This window comes from Petaurus breviceps, unplaced genomic scaffold, assembly GCF_028583685.1.
Source record: "Petaurus breviceps papuanus isolate PSGF00001 unplaced genomic scaffold, PetGlider_PUasm1.0 182, whole genome shotgun sequence".
NCBI classification, from domain to species: Eukaryota; Metazoa; Chordata; class Mammalia; order Diprotodontia; family Petauridae; genus Petaurus; species Petaurus breviceps.
The window spans coordinates 6,124,635-6,140,410 of record NW_027185786.1 but is presented as its reverse complement, the minus strand read 5'-3'; the positions used below and the strand labels follow the sequence as shown (position 1 = coordinate 6,140,410).

General features: G+C 40.3%; 1 protein-coding gene across 1 annotated transcript; it reads left to right on the top strand.

The window, feature by feature from the left end:
• The first annotated feature begins 1,253 nt into the window (after positions 1 to 1,253).
• CHST6 (carbohydrate sulfotransferase 6) lies at positions 1,254 to 4,693 on the top strand. Its single transcript, XM_069087485.1, has one exon. The coding sequence runs from the start codon at positions 1,377 to 1,379 to the stop codon at positions 2,571 to 2,573; it is 1,197 nt and encodes a 398-aa protein (XP_068943586.1). The 5' UTR covers positions 1,254 to 1,376; the 3' UTR covers positions 2,574 to 4,693.
• The last annotated feature ends 11,083 nt before the right edge of the window (positions 4,694 to 15,776 follow it).

The following is a 15,776-nucleotide window of genomic DNA, read 5'->3' as shown; positions in this document are numbered from 1 at the left end:
CCTAGGTTGTGATCCTGAGGGATTTGGGAGTATGGTGTTTCTCTCTAAAGTAACAGGGAAAGTGAGAGCTAGGGGAGGTTTAGGGGGAAAGATAGCAAGTTCAATTTTAGAGATGTTAAATTTAAGATGTCTACTGGACATCCAGGTTGAGATGTCTGAAAAGCAGTTGATGTGAAATTGCAGGTCAGAAGAAAGGTTGGTTTGAGAATCATCAGCATAGAGATGATGATTAAATCCAGGGGAGGTGATGAGATCACCAAGTGATCTTGGTGATAGAGGGAGAAGAGAAAAGGGCTCAGGATAGAACCCTGTGAGATACCTACAGTTAACAGACATGTCCTGGAAGAGGATCTAGCAAAGGAGATAGAAGGAGCAGTCAAATAGATAGGAGGAAAACCAGGAGAGTGGTATCCCAAAAACCTTGAGAGAAGAGAGTATCAAGGAACAGGGGATGATCAACAGGATCAAAGACTGTGGAGAGGTCAAGAAGAATGAAGACTGAAAAAAAGGCCTTTGGATTTAGCAATTATTAGATCATTAGTAATGTTGGAAAGAGCAGTTTTGGTGGAATAAAGAGGAGGCAATTTACTCAACACCTACTTCATACCAAGTACTGTGCTAAGTACTTTGAGAGATGTAAAGGAAGACAGTGCCTGCCTCAAAGTTTATTAGCTAGTTGGAAAGGCGAAACACACATGTGAAATGGTTAAATAAACACTGTAATATATTATGATTATGTCCCAAAATGAGAGTTATGTGAGAAAGGGAAAAATAACACTTCCTAGTGGGTTGTAATGATCTGGGAGGGTTTCATGGAGAAGGTGAGATGGTGAGATATAAACTGGTCCCTGAAGGATAGAAAGAATTTAGAGAGGAGAGGACCAGAATAGTATGAGTGCTAGGACTTTGGAATGAGCATGGCATGTTTGGGAGACTTTTTTTTTTTAAGATATAGGAGCCCTACTATGATAACCACAAAATATCTGGCATCTATGTAGTGCTTTAAGGTTTGCAAAAAGCTTTGCATGTGTTTTTTCATTTGATCCAATGAAGAATTTCAATTGTTTGTCATAAGGGCAAGGTGCCTCAGTGAATGGAGAATTGGTCCTGGAGTCGGGAAGACCTGAGTTCAGAGCCAACCTCAGATACTTGCTAGTTGTGTGGTCCTGGGCATGCCACTTAACTGCCTGGGTTTCTTCATCTGTAAAACAGGGGAATAGTAGCACCTATTCTGAGGTTGCTGTGATGATAAAATGAGATGTTTGTAAAGCCCTTTGTAGGGTCCTATCTTTGTAGGATGACTGTGGGGACTGACCAGCCTTTACTTCTTCTGTAGGTCACCGGTGTCTCTGGCTTTTCCGGCCCCCTGTGCTGCCATGGCCTGGCTGCGCATGTCCAGCACCGCCATGGCTGTTCTCTTCATGGTACAGATGGGCCTCCTGCTCTACCTGTACACGCACCACAACCACCTGCTGCCCTCCTTCAGGGAGAAGCCGGCCCACGTGCACGTGCTGATCCTGTCCTCGTGGCGCTCGGGCTCCTCCTTTGTGGGGCAGCTGTTCAGCCAGCACCCGGACGTCTTCTACCTGATGGAGCCAGCCTGGCACGTGTGGGTGACCCTCTCCCAGAGCAACGCCGAGGTGCTGCACATGGCTGTGCGCGACCTGGTGCGCTCCGTCTTCCTCTGTGACATGAACGTCTTCAGCGCCTACCTGCCCTGGTACCGAAGCCTGTCGGACCTCTTCCAGTGGGCCGTCAGTCGAGCCCTGTGCTCCCCGCCCGCCTGCAGCGCCTTCCGGAGGGAGGACATCAGCAGCGAGGCCGCGTGCAAAAGCCAGTGCGGACAGCAGCCGTTCCGGGCCGCGGCGGCCGCCTGCCGCTCCTACAGCCACGTGGTGCTCAAGGAGGTGCGCTTCTTCAACCTGCAGGTCCTCTACCCGCTGCTCACCGACCCCTCCCTCAACCTGCACATCATCCACTTGGTGCGGGATCCCCGAGCCGTGCTCAAGTCCCGCGAGCAGTCGGCCAAGGCCTTGGCGCGGGACAACGGCATCGTGCTGGGCACCAACGGGACGTGGGTGGAAGCGGACCCCGGGCTCCGGGTCGTGCAGGAGGTGTGCCGCAGCCACGTGCGCATTACCGAGGTGGCCATGCAGAAGCCGCCGCCCTTTCTGCGGGGCCGCTATCGCCTGGTGCGCTTTGAGGACTTGGTGAGAAACCCGCTGGCAGAGATCCAAGGCATGTACGACTTCGCTGGGCTTCGCCTCACCCCGCAGCTGGAGGGCTGGATCTATAACATCACGCACGGCCGGGGGCCTGGCCAGCTTAAAGAGGCCTTCAAGATCACCTCCCGAGATGCCCTCAACGTCTCCCAGGCCTGGCGCCATATGCTCCCCTTCCCAAAGATCCACCGGGTACAAGAGCTGTGCGCTGGCGCCCTTCGGGTGCTGGGCTACCGGCCAGTTGACTCTGAAAAGGAACAGAAGGACCTCACATTGGATTTAGTGCTGCCCCAGGGAAGGAGCAAGTTCAGCTGGACCTCATTTGCTTCCTCCTATGCTCGAGAGAAGTAGGGCCCAAAGCCTGTCAACACTTCCTGGGCACCTGGGAAGCTTTAATTTATGGACATTGTAAGATGGTCACTTACCTGGATCCTTCCCTACCTCCCCTAAAGGGAAGGAGGGGCTGTCTCGGAGAGAAAAGCTGGATGATCTACACAGGGGATGGGAATTTCTCCACTAATATACTAATTCACTGAAGCTGGGAACAGTTATGCAGACAATACCTGACTTTTATAACAGAATGGATTAAAAAAAAAAGTTTCAAAGCACCACTGACTTTTCTGTCTTGGCTATAATTTTTCTCTGGCTCCTTTTTCAGTAGAATGAAACCTTTAATTTCCTTTCCCCTAGCCCCCAATCCATTCTCCTGTTTCCTTTTGATCCTGGAGTACCATCCACCCATAGCATCCAAGTAGAGAAATTGAGTCATATGACTTATTTTAATGATGAATTTAACTTTGATGAATCAAAAAATTGAACATGTATTTGAAATCATTTCAATAAAGAACAAATTTTCACATCCAAATAAATAATAATTGTAACTGGCAATTAGTGTATATAATTATATAGTATGTATACATATACATATATATGTATATACACAATTATATAGTATATATAAGGTTTTGTAAAGGACTTATCATATGTTATCTAATTCAGTCCTCAAATCCTGGCAGGTATTATCACCCCCATTTTATAGAAGAGGAAACTGAGGTTTTAAAAGGTTAAGTTGTTCTTTCACAGCCATACAGTTAGTGTCAGAGGCAGGATTTGAACTCAGATCTTCCCAGCTCCAAGTCTAGCACTCTATGCACTGTACCATGAAAGTATTTATTCTCTATGAAAGTATTTATTCAGTTATTTCCTCTCTATCCCCTCACCATCTCTTCATACATTAGCATATGTCTAAATGCATGTATTTTACATAGTCTCAGTCATATGTGTTCTAGTTCTGTCTTCATCCTTTTGCATTATTTCATGTCTTCTCAATTACTTTGTATTCTTTTTGTTTGTTATTTTTAATGGCATTAGAATTATCCTACTGTGAGACCAGTGCAGTAGATGGAGTTCCAAGCCTGGAGTCAGGAAGTACTCTTTGTGAGTCCAAATTTGACCTCAGAAGCTTACTAGCTGTGTGACCCTAGACAAGTCACTTAACCCTATTTGCCTCAGTTCCTCATCTGTAAAATGAGCTGGAGAAGGAAATGACAAACCACTCCAGTATCTTTGCCCAGAAAACCCCAAATGGGGTTGCATAGAATCACAACTGAAAAACAACTCAACAGCAACACAGCTGTAAGACCAAGCATAAGTTGCTTAAGTTCACTGAGTCTTAGGGAAAACCTTCACTATAAATTATAGATGACTTGTGATCTTCATAAACATAGAGAATTCCCATATCCTGAGCTCTCATACCAATGAATTTGTAGGTCAATAACATATAGTATTTCTTTTATTAATATACCACAACTGGCTTAGCTACTTCTCAGTCACTGAACATTTTGCTTTTTAAATTTTCATTATACACAATATAGCTATGAACATCTTTACAAATACAATGCTTTTTTCTTTTTAATTATATTCTTGTGGCAAATTCCTAGTAATGAGATTATTAAATTAAAGTATGATCAATTTTATAACTTTTTGTATAGTTAAAGATTGCTTGCTCAAAAAATTATGCTAATTTTTCAGTATCACTAACAATGTTTGAATATATCTTTCTTCACATTCCCCACCAGCATTGAATTTTATTTGTATCTATTTTTCTAGATATAAAGTAGTACTGTGCTCTAATTCATTCTTTTTAAATAAGTGAGAGTTTTTTCAAGCAATTATCTATAGTTTGTATATCTTCTTTTGTAAATTTTCTATTCATATTTTTTGATTGTTCGAAATAAGGCTAGTGCTTATATATTGTGTTCCGGATGTCAGCTTTTTATCTGATAAAAAAATTATTTCTCCCTAAATAATTGCATTTTTTAAATTTTGTCTATATTATTTCTCATTGTACAGAATCACTTTGTTTTTATATGTGTATAATAAAATCCATCTACTTTGTCTCTGATAATTTCTAACATTTGTTTGATAGACAAGAATTTATCTGCCTTCTAAAATCGAGCCTGATATATTATTATATATTATTATTATATATTATTCCATTTCCTTCTAACCTTTCTCTGTGGTTTAAAAGTAATTAATTTATTGATCTTACTGAAATGTATTTTGTGATTTATAGTATGAGGTATGGATCTAAATTGGTGTGTGTGTGTGTGTGTGTGTGAGAGAGAGAGAGAGAGAGAAACTAATTTTCCCAATAGTGTAATTGAATAATGATTCTTTTCCCCAGTGTTTAATATATAGAGATTTATCAAACATAAATTTTTAATATACCTTTGATGCTCTTTCTGGAATTTCTATTCTAGTCCATTGATTGATTTTTCTCCAGTATTTAGAAGTATATACAAACATAAGTGTTCACTTGCTTAAACCTGTGACTTAGATGCTGTGTAAAGAAACTTTTCTTTATTGGTTTCAGTATACCATACATTTTGTTAATAATACAGTCTCACACTTAAATCATTCTGTAATTTTCTATGCATCTCTCTCTCTGTGTATTTATCTCCGTCTCTGTCCTTTCATCTTCTCTCTTCCTCCTTTCTCCCCCTACCTTCACTCATCACTACACAGCTGGTCTTGAGACAAAATAAATTATAGTCTCACATTTCTCTTCTTTCAATTTCCTTTAAGCCCCCTTTCCCCTCCTTCTTCCCCTCATCCACCCCTAAACCTACCTAATACTCTTTTTTCCCCAAAAATTTTATTTTAGACTCAAACACCAGAACACAAATACAGAATAGAGAAAAGAAACAAAAACATATCATAAACTTAAATATTGGAACTTAAATACAAAGTTAGAAAGAAATAAAAGCATTTCACGTGCATAGCAGATCATAAGAGAGTACCTAATACTCTTATTCCTCCTTTCAAAGCTCTCAGCTCCTTTCCTAGCTCTCGGCCAGCACCTTAGAAAAGGTCTTATAAACATTCAATGGGGCACCTAAGTGGTTCCTTGAATAGAGTCCCAGGTCTGGAGTCAGGAAGACTACTGAGTCTTTTAACTAAGTTAATATCTGGTCTCAGACACTTACTAGCTGTGTGACCCTGGGCAAGTTACTTAACCTTGTTTGCCTCAGTTTCCTCATCTGTAAAATGAGTTGGAGAAGGAAATGACCAACTGTTCCAGTCTCTTTGCCAAGAAAACCCCAAATGGAGTCATGAAGAACTGGACATTATAAAAGTGACTGAACAATTATACAAAGGACTTCATAATATCCTCCAAACAAAGTCAACAAATGCCAGTGATTTTAATGTGAGAGTGGGCACAGAGATCCTTCTCTGTGAAAAGTAATAGAAAATATATAGTTTGGGATCAATAAACGAAAAATGTCAAGGGTTTCTAGATTGCTTAGAAGTTTCATGCCTATACATCATGAACAGTTTCTTTAAGAAATAATTTGGAAAAAGACAGTTCTGAATGACTCGTAATGAAAAATGCTGTTTCCTCCAGAGAGAGAGAGAATTGATGAAGTCTGAGTGCAGACTGAAGCATAATTTTTTCACTTTATTTTTCTTGTTTTTCTTTTTTGTAACATGTCTAATATGGAAATATGTTTTGCATGATTTCATATGTATAATCGATATCAAATTGCTTGTCTTCTCAATGGGTAGAGGAGGAGTAGGAAGGAGAGAGAGAATTTAGGAATAAAAAAATGTTCAGTGTTAAAAATGAATAAATAAATAATGTATTTAAAAATAATTTGAAGGCACTGTATAGGGTGAACAAAAAATATCACAAAAATTTATTTTGACAATTTTTTATTTTTTTGCTTTTTTGAGGGGGTAGGGCAGGGCAATTAGGGTTAAGTGACTTGCCCAAGGTCACACAGGCTAATAAGTGTTAAGTGTCTGAGGCCAGATTTGAACTCAGGTCCTCCTGACTCCAGAGCTGGTGCTCTATTTACTGCACCACTTAGCTGCCCCTTGATAATAATTTAAAAGATAGAAAGTGGCTGATTACTGATATGGGAGTTATATTTGGATTAGTTGTATACTCTTAAACCATTGACTAGTTATAGCAAATGTCAAAATCAACACCAGATTAAAAGTGAGTAAAAAGATAAGAAGAAAAAACTTTGTCTCATGACAATAATTGCAATCGATCTCAACTAAAGTGTTGGTGCTGAAAAATAGGAAATGGATAAAGGAAATATATTGGATTCCATTCCTATGGAAGTTTTATTAATGTAAGCAGTGATGATAAGGCCAAAAGAACCTGGAAATTGCCATGCCATCAAACACTTGATCTCATTTATCAAGCAAAGAGATATGGCAGCTAAGGGTGGCAATAGTTTAGAGGAGTTCTTAACATTTTTTGTGTTACGTCCCTTTGGCAATCCGATGAAATCTATGGATCCCTTCTCAGAATAATGGCTTTAAACACATAAAATAAAATACACTGGATTACAGAGGAAACCAATTATGTTGAAAATTGATATCCAGTCAACAGCACTTATTAAATGCCTCCAATGGTCTTGCGCTACGGTGAGCACCGAAGATATGTGGAAAAGTAAAAAATAGCCCTTGCTCTCAAGGAGCTCCCAGTCTATTGGGTGAGACAAAACACAAACAAAAAACTCTCTCTCCATAAGTATATGTGTGTGTATGCATACACACACACATAGAATAATAGAATATGGAAAAAACTGGAGATATTCCACAGAGGGAAGGCACTAGGATTCAGAGAGACTGGAAAAATTTAAAAACAACAAATTCATGGACTCTAACCTTTGGTTTAGAATATAGTCATTTGCAAAATGTTATGGAAGAGAATGATGGAAAGTCCTGAATAGTATCACTTCACAAAAATGAAAAATAAACAGTAGAGAAAGAAGTGAGTCTTTAGAAAGCTATGGGTGAAAATCCAGCTAAGTCAGAAGGAAAAAGAATAAAAACTATAGAAAAAGGAACCAGTTGGCCCTACCCTGAGATCAGCAGAACCACCACATCTAGACATGTGATACAATATTACACGAGGAAGCAAAAATGACCCTTAAGGAGATACAATCAGTAAGAACTCCTGGACCAGACCCAGTAGATAAAGGAAACCATGCTGGAGGTGACATAATTTCAAAAGTAGGAAGAGAATAGCTTTCAATATGTGTCACAGAAAGGGAAATCTCCCAGAATTAGCATCTCAGAGTTAAAAGGCTCCCCTGTCTGTTAATCCAATTCTCATCTGAATGAGAATCCCCTTTCTCTTCAATGAATGGTCATTCTCCACTGGAAGACATCCAGTGATGGGAAGCCCACCACTCTCTGAGGCATTCATTTGCACAACTCTAATGGTTAAGGACATTTTCCCTTAATGTTGGGTCTATACATGCTTCTGTGAAACTCTAGTTCTCTTATAAGAACAAGGTAGAATAAGTATAACTCATCTTCAATCTTCCAGACCTTCAAGTACTTGAAGACAGTTACATCTTCCAAAAAACCTCCTCTCTTCTAGTTTGACCATCTCTAATTTCTTCAACCAATCCTTGTACAGAAGGATCTCAATGTCAATCATGATCATGGCCTCTCTTTCTTTAGGCTTATTCTGACTTAAATGCCCTTTCTAAAATATGAAATCCAGAGATAAGATCTGGCAAAAGCATGGTATGGTGGAACTATGGAACTATAACACCCCCCATGTAGCAGGGCATTGTGTGTGTGTGTGTGTGTGTGTATTTAATGCAGGGTAAGATTGCATACATTTTTTGGTTTGTTTTGTTGCCTTTGACTCAGTGGCTCAGTAGACAAAGAGCTGGACTTCTAATTGAGAAGACCTGAGTCTAAATTCTGCCTAATATATTTACTGAATGTGTGATGCTGGACTAGTAAATTATGCTGTCTCATTCTGTTTCCTCATCTGTAAAATGAGGATAATAACTAGCCTTTATATACACTTTAAGGTTTGCAAAATGCTTTACAAATAATATCTCATCTGAGTTTCACAACAACCCTATATTATTATTCCCATTTTGCAGATAAGACTAAACTGAGGTAGGCAGAGGTTAAGGACTTTCCCTGGATCATGCAGCTAGTTAGTATGTCTGAGACCACATTAGTTTTTATTTTTTATTTCTTTTGGCAGGGCAATTGGGGTTAAGTGACTTGCCCAAGGTCACAGGGCTAGTTTTTTGTGTTAAGTGTCTGAGGTCACATTTGAACTCAGGTCCTCCTGACTCTAGGGCTGGTGCTCTACTCACTGAGCCACCTAGCCACCCCTTGAGGCCACATTTAAACTCAGGTCTTCTTGACTCCAGGACCAATACTCTATCTACTGCAGCCCCACTTAGTTACATTAACAATTGCATATTACAGAGTTGTGAAAAATAAATGAGATACTATGTGTAAGGTGATTTGCAAACCTTAAATAACTAAATTCCAGCTCTTATTTTATTTTATTATTACTTTATATTTTATATACATTATATATAATCTATAATTTATATACATCAATACGTATATCAATTTTTTATTATATCACACTGTTTACTAATATAAGTTTTGCAACTCATTAAAATATCTAGATTTTTTTTCAGATAAATAGCTATCTAGCCACATCTCTCTCATCTTGTACTTATGAAGTTGATTTTTTTTTATTCCAATGGAGAACTTTACATTTATTTCTATTAATTTCATTTTATGAGATGATACATAGATGATACAAGTTCCTAAGCTACTTAACCATTGCTTAGCCTATACTAAAATGAATAGGGAAAAATCATATTATTAGGTGGTGCAATGGAGAGAGCATTGGGTCTGGAGTCAGGAAGACTCATCTTCCTGAGTTCAGATCTAGCCTCAGATACTTATTAGTTGTGTGATTCCTGGGCAAGTCACTTTACCTTTTCACCTTAGTTTCCTCATCTGTAAAATGAGCTAGAGAAGGAAATGGCAAACCACTGCACTATCTTTGCCCAGAAAACCCCAAATGGGGTTATGAAGAGTTGGACAAGACTGAAAAATGACTGAACATCAAAAATCAAATTATTACCCCTAAAGACTAAGAAGATATATCACTGCAATGTCATATCACTTTTTTTTTCCTTCTTTGTAAAATTCTCCTTTGTACAGGTATTAAGGGCATCCTTGATGAAAATCTGAGACTGGAACATCTTCACTGTCACAAAATTGACCAAAAAGTGCTGTTACTTTTATTGTTTGTTGACTACAAGAAAGATATTTTATTTGGTAGAGCAAAAAGCTGCCTAAAAAGCTCTTCTACAATTGACTGCTTCCTACGCACATGTTAAGATCCTACAATATTCCTAGATAGATTCAGCCATGGTGATAACTTTTTCAAGTGGGCCACTGATTATCAATGCCAAATGAGGTATAAAATAGGGAGAAATATGCTTGCTAACAGTGTTTGCCACAGTCACAGAAAATATTCTGAGTAGGGTTCAAATGGAAGAAGGATTCCCTATAAGTGGTGAGGTCTACCAAATGCTTCTGTTTGCAGATTATTTTGATTTCAAGTCCCAGAATGCCTTAAGGACTTTCTCCTCAGTTAATTTTCTAGATACTTGAGGGATCACACTAACTATCCATATAAGAAAAACCAAGTGGATGAAAAATGCCCAATGCTCAGACTATGACATAGGAGCTAGATGGGCAATTCATTTTGTTAGTATATATATATATATATATAAATATTTAGTCCTCTTTAGGAAGTGAGTCAAGGGATTGCCCCTTTAATTAAAAAAAATTAAAAGGGGAAGGTGTATCAGCAATACCATATTCACAATGCCTATAGAGATTACAAATATGCTGATATAATTATCCATCACAAAATATGTCAGGTTTGCCATTTGGGGAAATAAACTAGAAAATTTATTAAGATACCAAAAGACTGAGTCCCAAAACCAGAAAGTGAAAGCCATCAGAGTAGTTATGACATTGGCACAGGTAGATAAAGTAGAAAGCACCCACATTTTCAAGCCTTTAAAACAGAACAGGCTACCTCAGGCAAAGGTCCTCCTCTCCCCACTCACAGCAACCACCCAGTGTCCTGGAAGTGTGCTCCCAGCAGCTCCGGCCCCTGGCAGTCCTCAGCAGGAGTCCTAACTCAAAAAAAAAAAAAAGGCAACCGCCACCAACTGCCAACCTTAGCTCGGCTTTTCACTTTCTCTTGCTCTGCTATGTCAGCACGTCCATGGGGCATGGGAGATCTTTAAATCCCATAACCCTTACAGAAGGGAAGACCCTCAGGGTTGTTTGCCAAAAGAGAAACAGTTATTATTTACATTCACTCTTAATTAGGAGGGCAGGGACCTATTGTTGTTCAATCTATGAGCTCCAAAGTGAATTGAGTTTAAGGCTTGGTTTTTAGAGAAAGAAATCTAGCCAGTAAATCCCCAATGGGCATTACCTCACTCAAAGTGAAAACTTGAAAAAACCTTAGTCTAAAAGGGCTAGGGTTTCCCATTGCATCCTGGGCCATCTCTCATCTTCCTGATGAATATGTGGTCACTGGACCCAGATGGCTCTGGAGGAGAAAGTGAGGCTGGTGACCTTGCATAGTTTTCCCTCACTCAAATAAAAGTCAGCTGCAAGTCATGTCATCATCTCCCTGATGTCATATAGTTAGTATATATATGCATGTATATATGCACCTAACACATAGAAGGTATATAAATATTTGCTGAATGAAGGATTCTTTATTAACAACTCACATTTATGTAGCATTTTCCATTCCAAACATTGTTTCTTAGGTACCAAAAATGAATGCTAAGCTGAACCCAAAATTCAATAGGAGGAAGAATGCAGGCAGGAGTGCACTGGAAATCTGTGAAATGCTTTCAATGCTCTCAAGTTGCTCCTGGACACCATTTTTTAAATCCCGATATTCTAGCTAGGTAGGGTGCACATCTCTGGATTCCAAGCTACTGGGGAGGCTGAAAGGCTGGCAGATCTCTTGAGCTCAGGAGTTCTGAGATGCGGTGGACTAAGCCAATCAGGCGTCTGCACTAAATTCTCCATCAATCTAGTGAGCCAGTGGGGAGTGAGAGGCCACCAAGCCGCCTAAGGAGGGATGAATCAGCTTAAGTCAGAAACGGAGCAGGTCAAAACTCCAGTGGCAACCAGGAGTAGAATCCAGCCATCATCGGCACCTTTATCTCCAGCCTTGTGAGACAGGGAGGTCCAGTCTTGGGAAAACAAATTAAAATCAAGTGATGTTATGTGGCTGTGAACCATAGAACACCATAGTTTCTCAAGAATAGAATTACAGGGGGGGCAGCTATGTGGTGCAGTGAATAGAGCACCAGCCCTGAAGCCAGGAGGACCTGAGTTCAAATCCAGCCTCAGACACTTGATTATAGTTACTAACTGTATGATCTTGGGCAAGTCACTTAACCCCAATTACCCTGCCTTCCCCCCCTCCAAAAAGGCAAAAACAAAAAAAAGAATTATAGGTGATCCAAAGGACAAAAAGGAAAGGAATGGTGGAAACCAGCTGTCAGCAATATAAAACTAACAATGACTTGTGCCAGAAGTCAATGACTGGACCTTTGATTTCTTTGATATAGGGGCACTGAGAAGTTAAGGGACTTGCCCAGGGTCACACACCTAGAATGTATCAGAGATGAGACTTGAACCCAGATCTTTCTGACTCAGATGCCAGCTCCTTATCTGCTGTTCCTCAGGGCAGACAGGAAATATAAGATCAGGAACCACAGGGGCACAATATGAGCACTCCACTTACACCCACTAGGTATAAGAATACCTCGAGGAACCTTTATGGTGGATGTGTGGGAGGGAGGACATGGAGGAGAATTCATTGCACAGGAGGACAGACAGAGGATGGTGTGGGATCTGAATCACTGGCAGGACTAAGACAGTGGAGGGGAGCCTGCCTCAAGGCCACAAGTGGCCCTCTAGGTCCTCAAGTGTAGCCCTTTAACTGAATCCACACTTCACAGAACAAATCCCCTTAATACAAAGATTTGTTCATAGAAGTCAGTCAAAAGGCCACACCCAAAGATCTAGGAGGCCACAGGTTCCCCTCCCCTGGACCAACCAGATCCTGGATCAACTGAAGTACTTAAGTTTTTTTTATTTCTTCTGTAATGAGACAAAGCATATGCTCAAAGTGTCTAAAGGAGAGCAGATTACCCCATTTTCCCAAGCACAGAATGAGGCAGCTGTCAGAACCTTTGGTCCAAGAGCGCCAAGGGCACCTGTCACCAGAGGTGACACCGTCACCTCCCATCTGTGTGTATGGAGGGGGAAGGTAATGGGAAGATGGCCCAAGACTGAGGATGATGAAACCCACTTCTCTCTCTTCTTTGGGGAGCTAGACTTAGGCTAGTCTGGGGCTGAGGGATCAAGGGGCAAGTCTACTTGAACTTTTGGCTCCAGGATGGGAGAAAAGGCAATGTATTCTCCAAAAAGAAAAAAAAGGGGGGGGGGGCTAGGTGGCACAGTGAATAGAGTACTGGCCCTGGAGTCAGGAGGACCTGAGTTCAAATCCAGCCTCAGATGTTTGACACAAAAACTAGCCGTGTGACCTTGGGCAAGTCACTTAACTCCAACTGCCCTCCAAAAAGTGAAAAAAAAAAAAAGAAAAGGCAAGGTATTCCCTTTTTCCCACCATGATGTGTATTTTCTAAGAAGGAAATTTCCCTATTTCCTCTCCCCAGAACATACATGTTCTCTAAGGTTCTCTTCAGCTCTGAAATGATAATGCTATGATCCCATGAGCTAAACCTGGCCTGAAGTCTGTTGGCCAAGTCCAGTGGGGCCCAATGTTTCAGCAACAAAAAAAATGTGCTTGAACTTTCAAGTCATTTCATATATACTTATAATATTCTGCAATTATTTATGGCTTAAGGCACCATGAATTTTTAGCCTCAAATGCCTGGACCACTACTCTCCCCGGGGTTTGTAAACCCTTTTAAATAGGAATCACTGGGTTAGTTTTTCAGGCTGTGTGACTTGTAAACAGTAGAGTAACTAAGATATAATACTGTCCTGAAGGTGCAGGACATGTCCAAACATTACATATTACACATTAAAGGAGCATGATTCTGTGAACACAAGATAAAACTTTTCTTATAGGAAGAGTAGAGGTCTTTTATCATGATGTTCTTCATGCGCTCTTGTGTCAAAGTAAAGGCATTATTCCTGTCGATTCAAAATCACATCTAAAGTTCAATATCCCGGGTGTCTAGTCCACAGATCTTTTCTAATCCTCAGTGGAATAAGGCCAATTTTCTGGGAGTGGAGTTTCCTATTTTTAGGTTATGAAATCTTCAAATCTCAACTCACCCTAACATACATCTTTAAAATAGCAATTTATAGTGCTTCAGGATTGGCAAAGTACTTTATAAATGTTATCTCATTTGAGCCTCGAAGCAACTCTGGGAGGCTGGTGCTATTATTAGTCCCATTTTACCCACTAAACTGTGGTTAAGTGACTTGCCCAGGGTCACAGAATTAGTAAGAGTCAGAAGCCAGTCTTCCGGACTCCAGACGCTGGCCACAAAGCACTTGCAGAGTACAAGGCCATATTCCTTTTTGTGGGCAGTCAAAATGGATGGGATCAACCAAAGCTTTGGCAGCACAGACCTGCTGAGGCAGCAGGAGTCAGCGACTAACGTATTTGAGTGCTTGTGGCTATAGGGAGGAACTGGAAGGCCTGTCAAGGGAGTGATTTATGAGGTACCCAAGCTAAAAATGTTGTCCTCTATTCATTAGGACCCCCAGTTTAGTCAATACACACTATTCACCATGGTTATTACTGTTTCAGTGATACTTCAATGATCAAATAAGACAATATTTGCTAAGTCCTTAGCTGGCTATATAAAAATTTTAGGGGCAGCTAAATGGTGCAGTAGATAGAACTCTGGGCCTGGAGTCTGGGAGGACTGAGTTTATTTATTTATTTTTCATGGAAAGCCTGGGTTCACTTTATTGCCTCCCCCTACTTATATTTTATTTTTTCAAATTACATGTAAAGATAGTTTTCAACATTTACTTCTATAAGATTTTGAGTCTGAAATTTTTTTCCCTTCCTTCCCCTCTCCCTTTCCCCAAGAAGGCAAGCAATCTGATGTAGGCTATAAATGTAAAATCATAGTAAACTTATTTTGACATTAGTCATGTTGTCAAAGAAGAATCGGAACAAGAGGGAAAAACCACAAGAAAGAAAAAACAACAAAAAAGAGAAAAGAGTGTGCTTCAATCTTCATTCACACTCCATAGCTCTTTTTCTAGATGTGCATAGCATTTTCCATCATGAATCTTTTGGAATTGTGGAAGGCCTGACTTTAAGTCTGGCCTCAGACGCTTACTAGCTGTGTGACCCTGGGCAAGTCACTTCACCCTGTTTGCCCAAGTGTCTTCATCTGTAAAATGAGTTGAAGGAAATGGCAAACCATTCTAGTATCTTTGCCCAGAAAACCTCAAATGGAGTCACGAAGAGATGGATAGGACTAAAATGACTGAAAAACAACATATAGATATTTATTACCTCTCCTTCCTCCACCAAACTTCAAAGATACTTCAATGAGTCTGTGATCTTATCAATGGGGGTACTTTCATGATGTCCATTTCAATCCATCCATGGTTCTCTCATCTTGTGTACCTCCTCTCATAATTATAGCCTCCAAAAGGGATCCACTCAACACACTGGGTGTTCCTTTAGCTCTTTTGATGTGTGCTGTCCATCGATACTCCCTTGCTCATGCCAAGTGACAACATATGTCTCCTTTCCAGTCAAATGTCTCTCTGATGATATCCTTCTATATGATTTCCCTTGCTCAGTTCTTGGTTGTCAATGCATTGCTACCTGTACCCACAACATACCTCTCCATTGTCCACTGGGTGATCCTCAAATTTAATTATCTGTAGACTCCAATATTTTGTACAGCATCATCACCCACTGGAAAAATCTTGTTTAAAGAGATGAGCCTTTGGGGTGGCTAGGTAGGGCAGTGAATAGAGTACCGGCCCTGGAGTCAGGAAGACCTGAGTTCAGATCTGACCTCAGACACTTCACACACACACACACACACACACACACACACACACACACAAACTAGCCATGTGACCTTGGTCAAGTCTCTTAACCCCAATTGCCCTCCAAGAAGCAAACAAATAAACAAG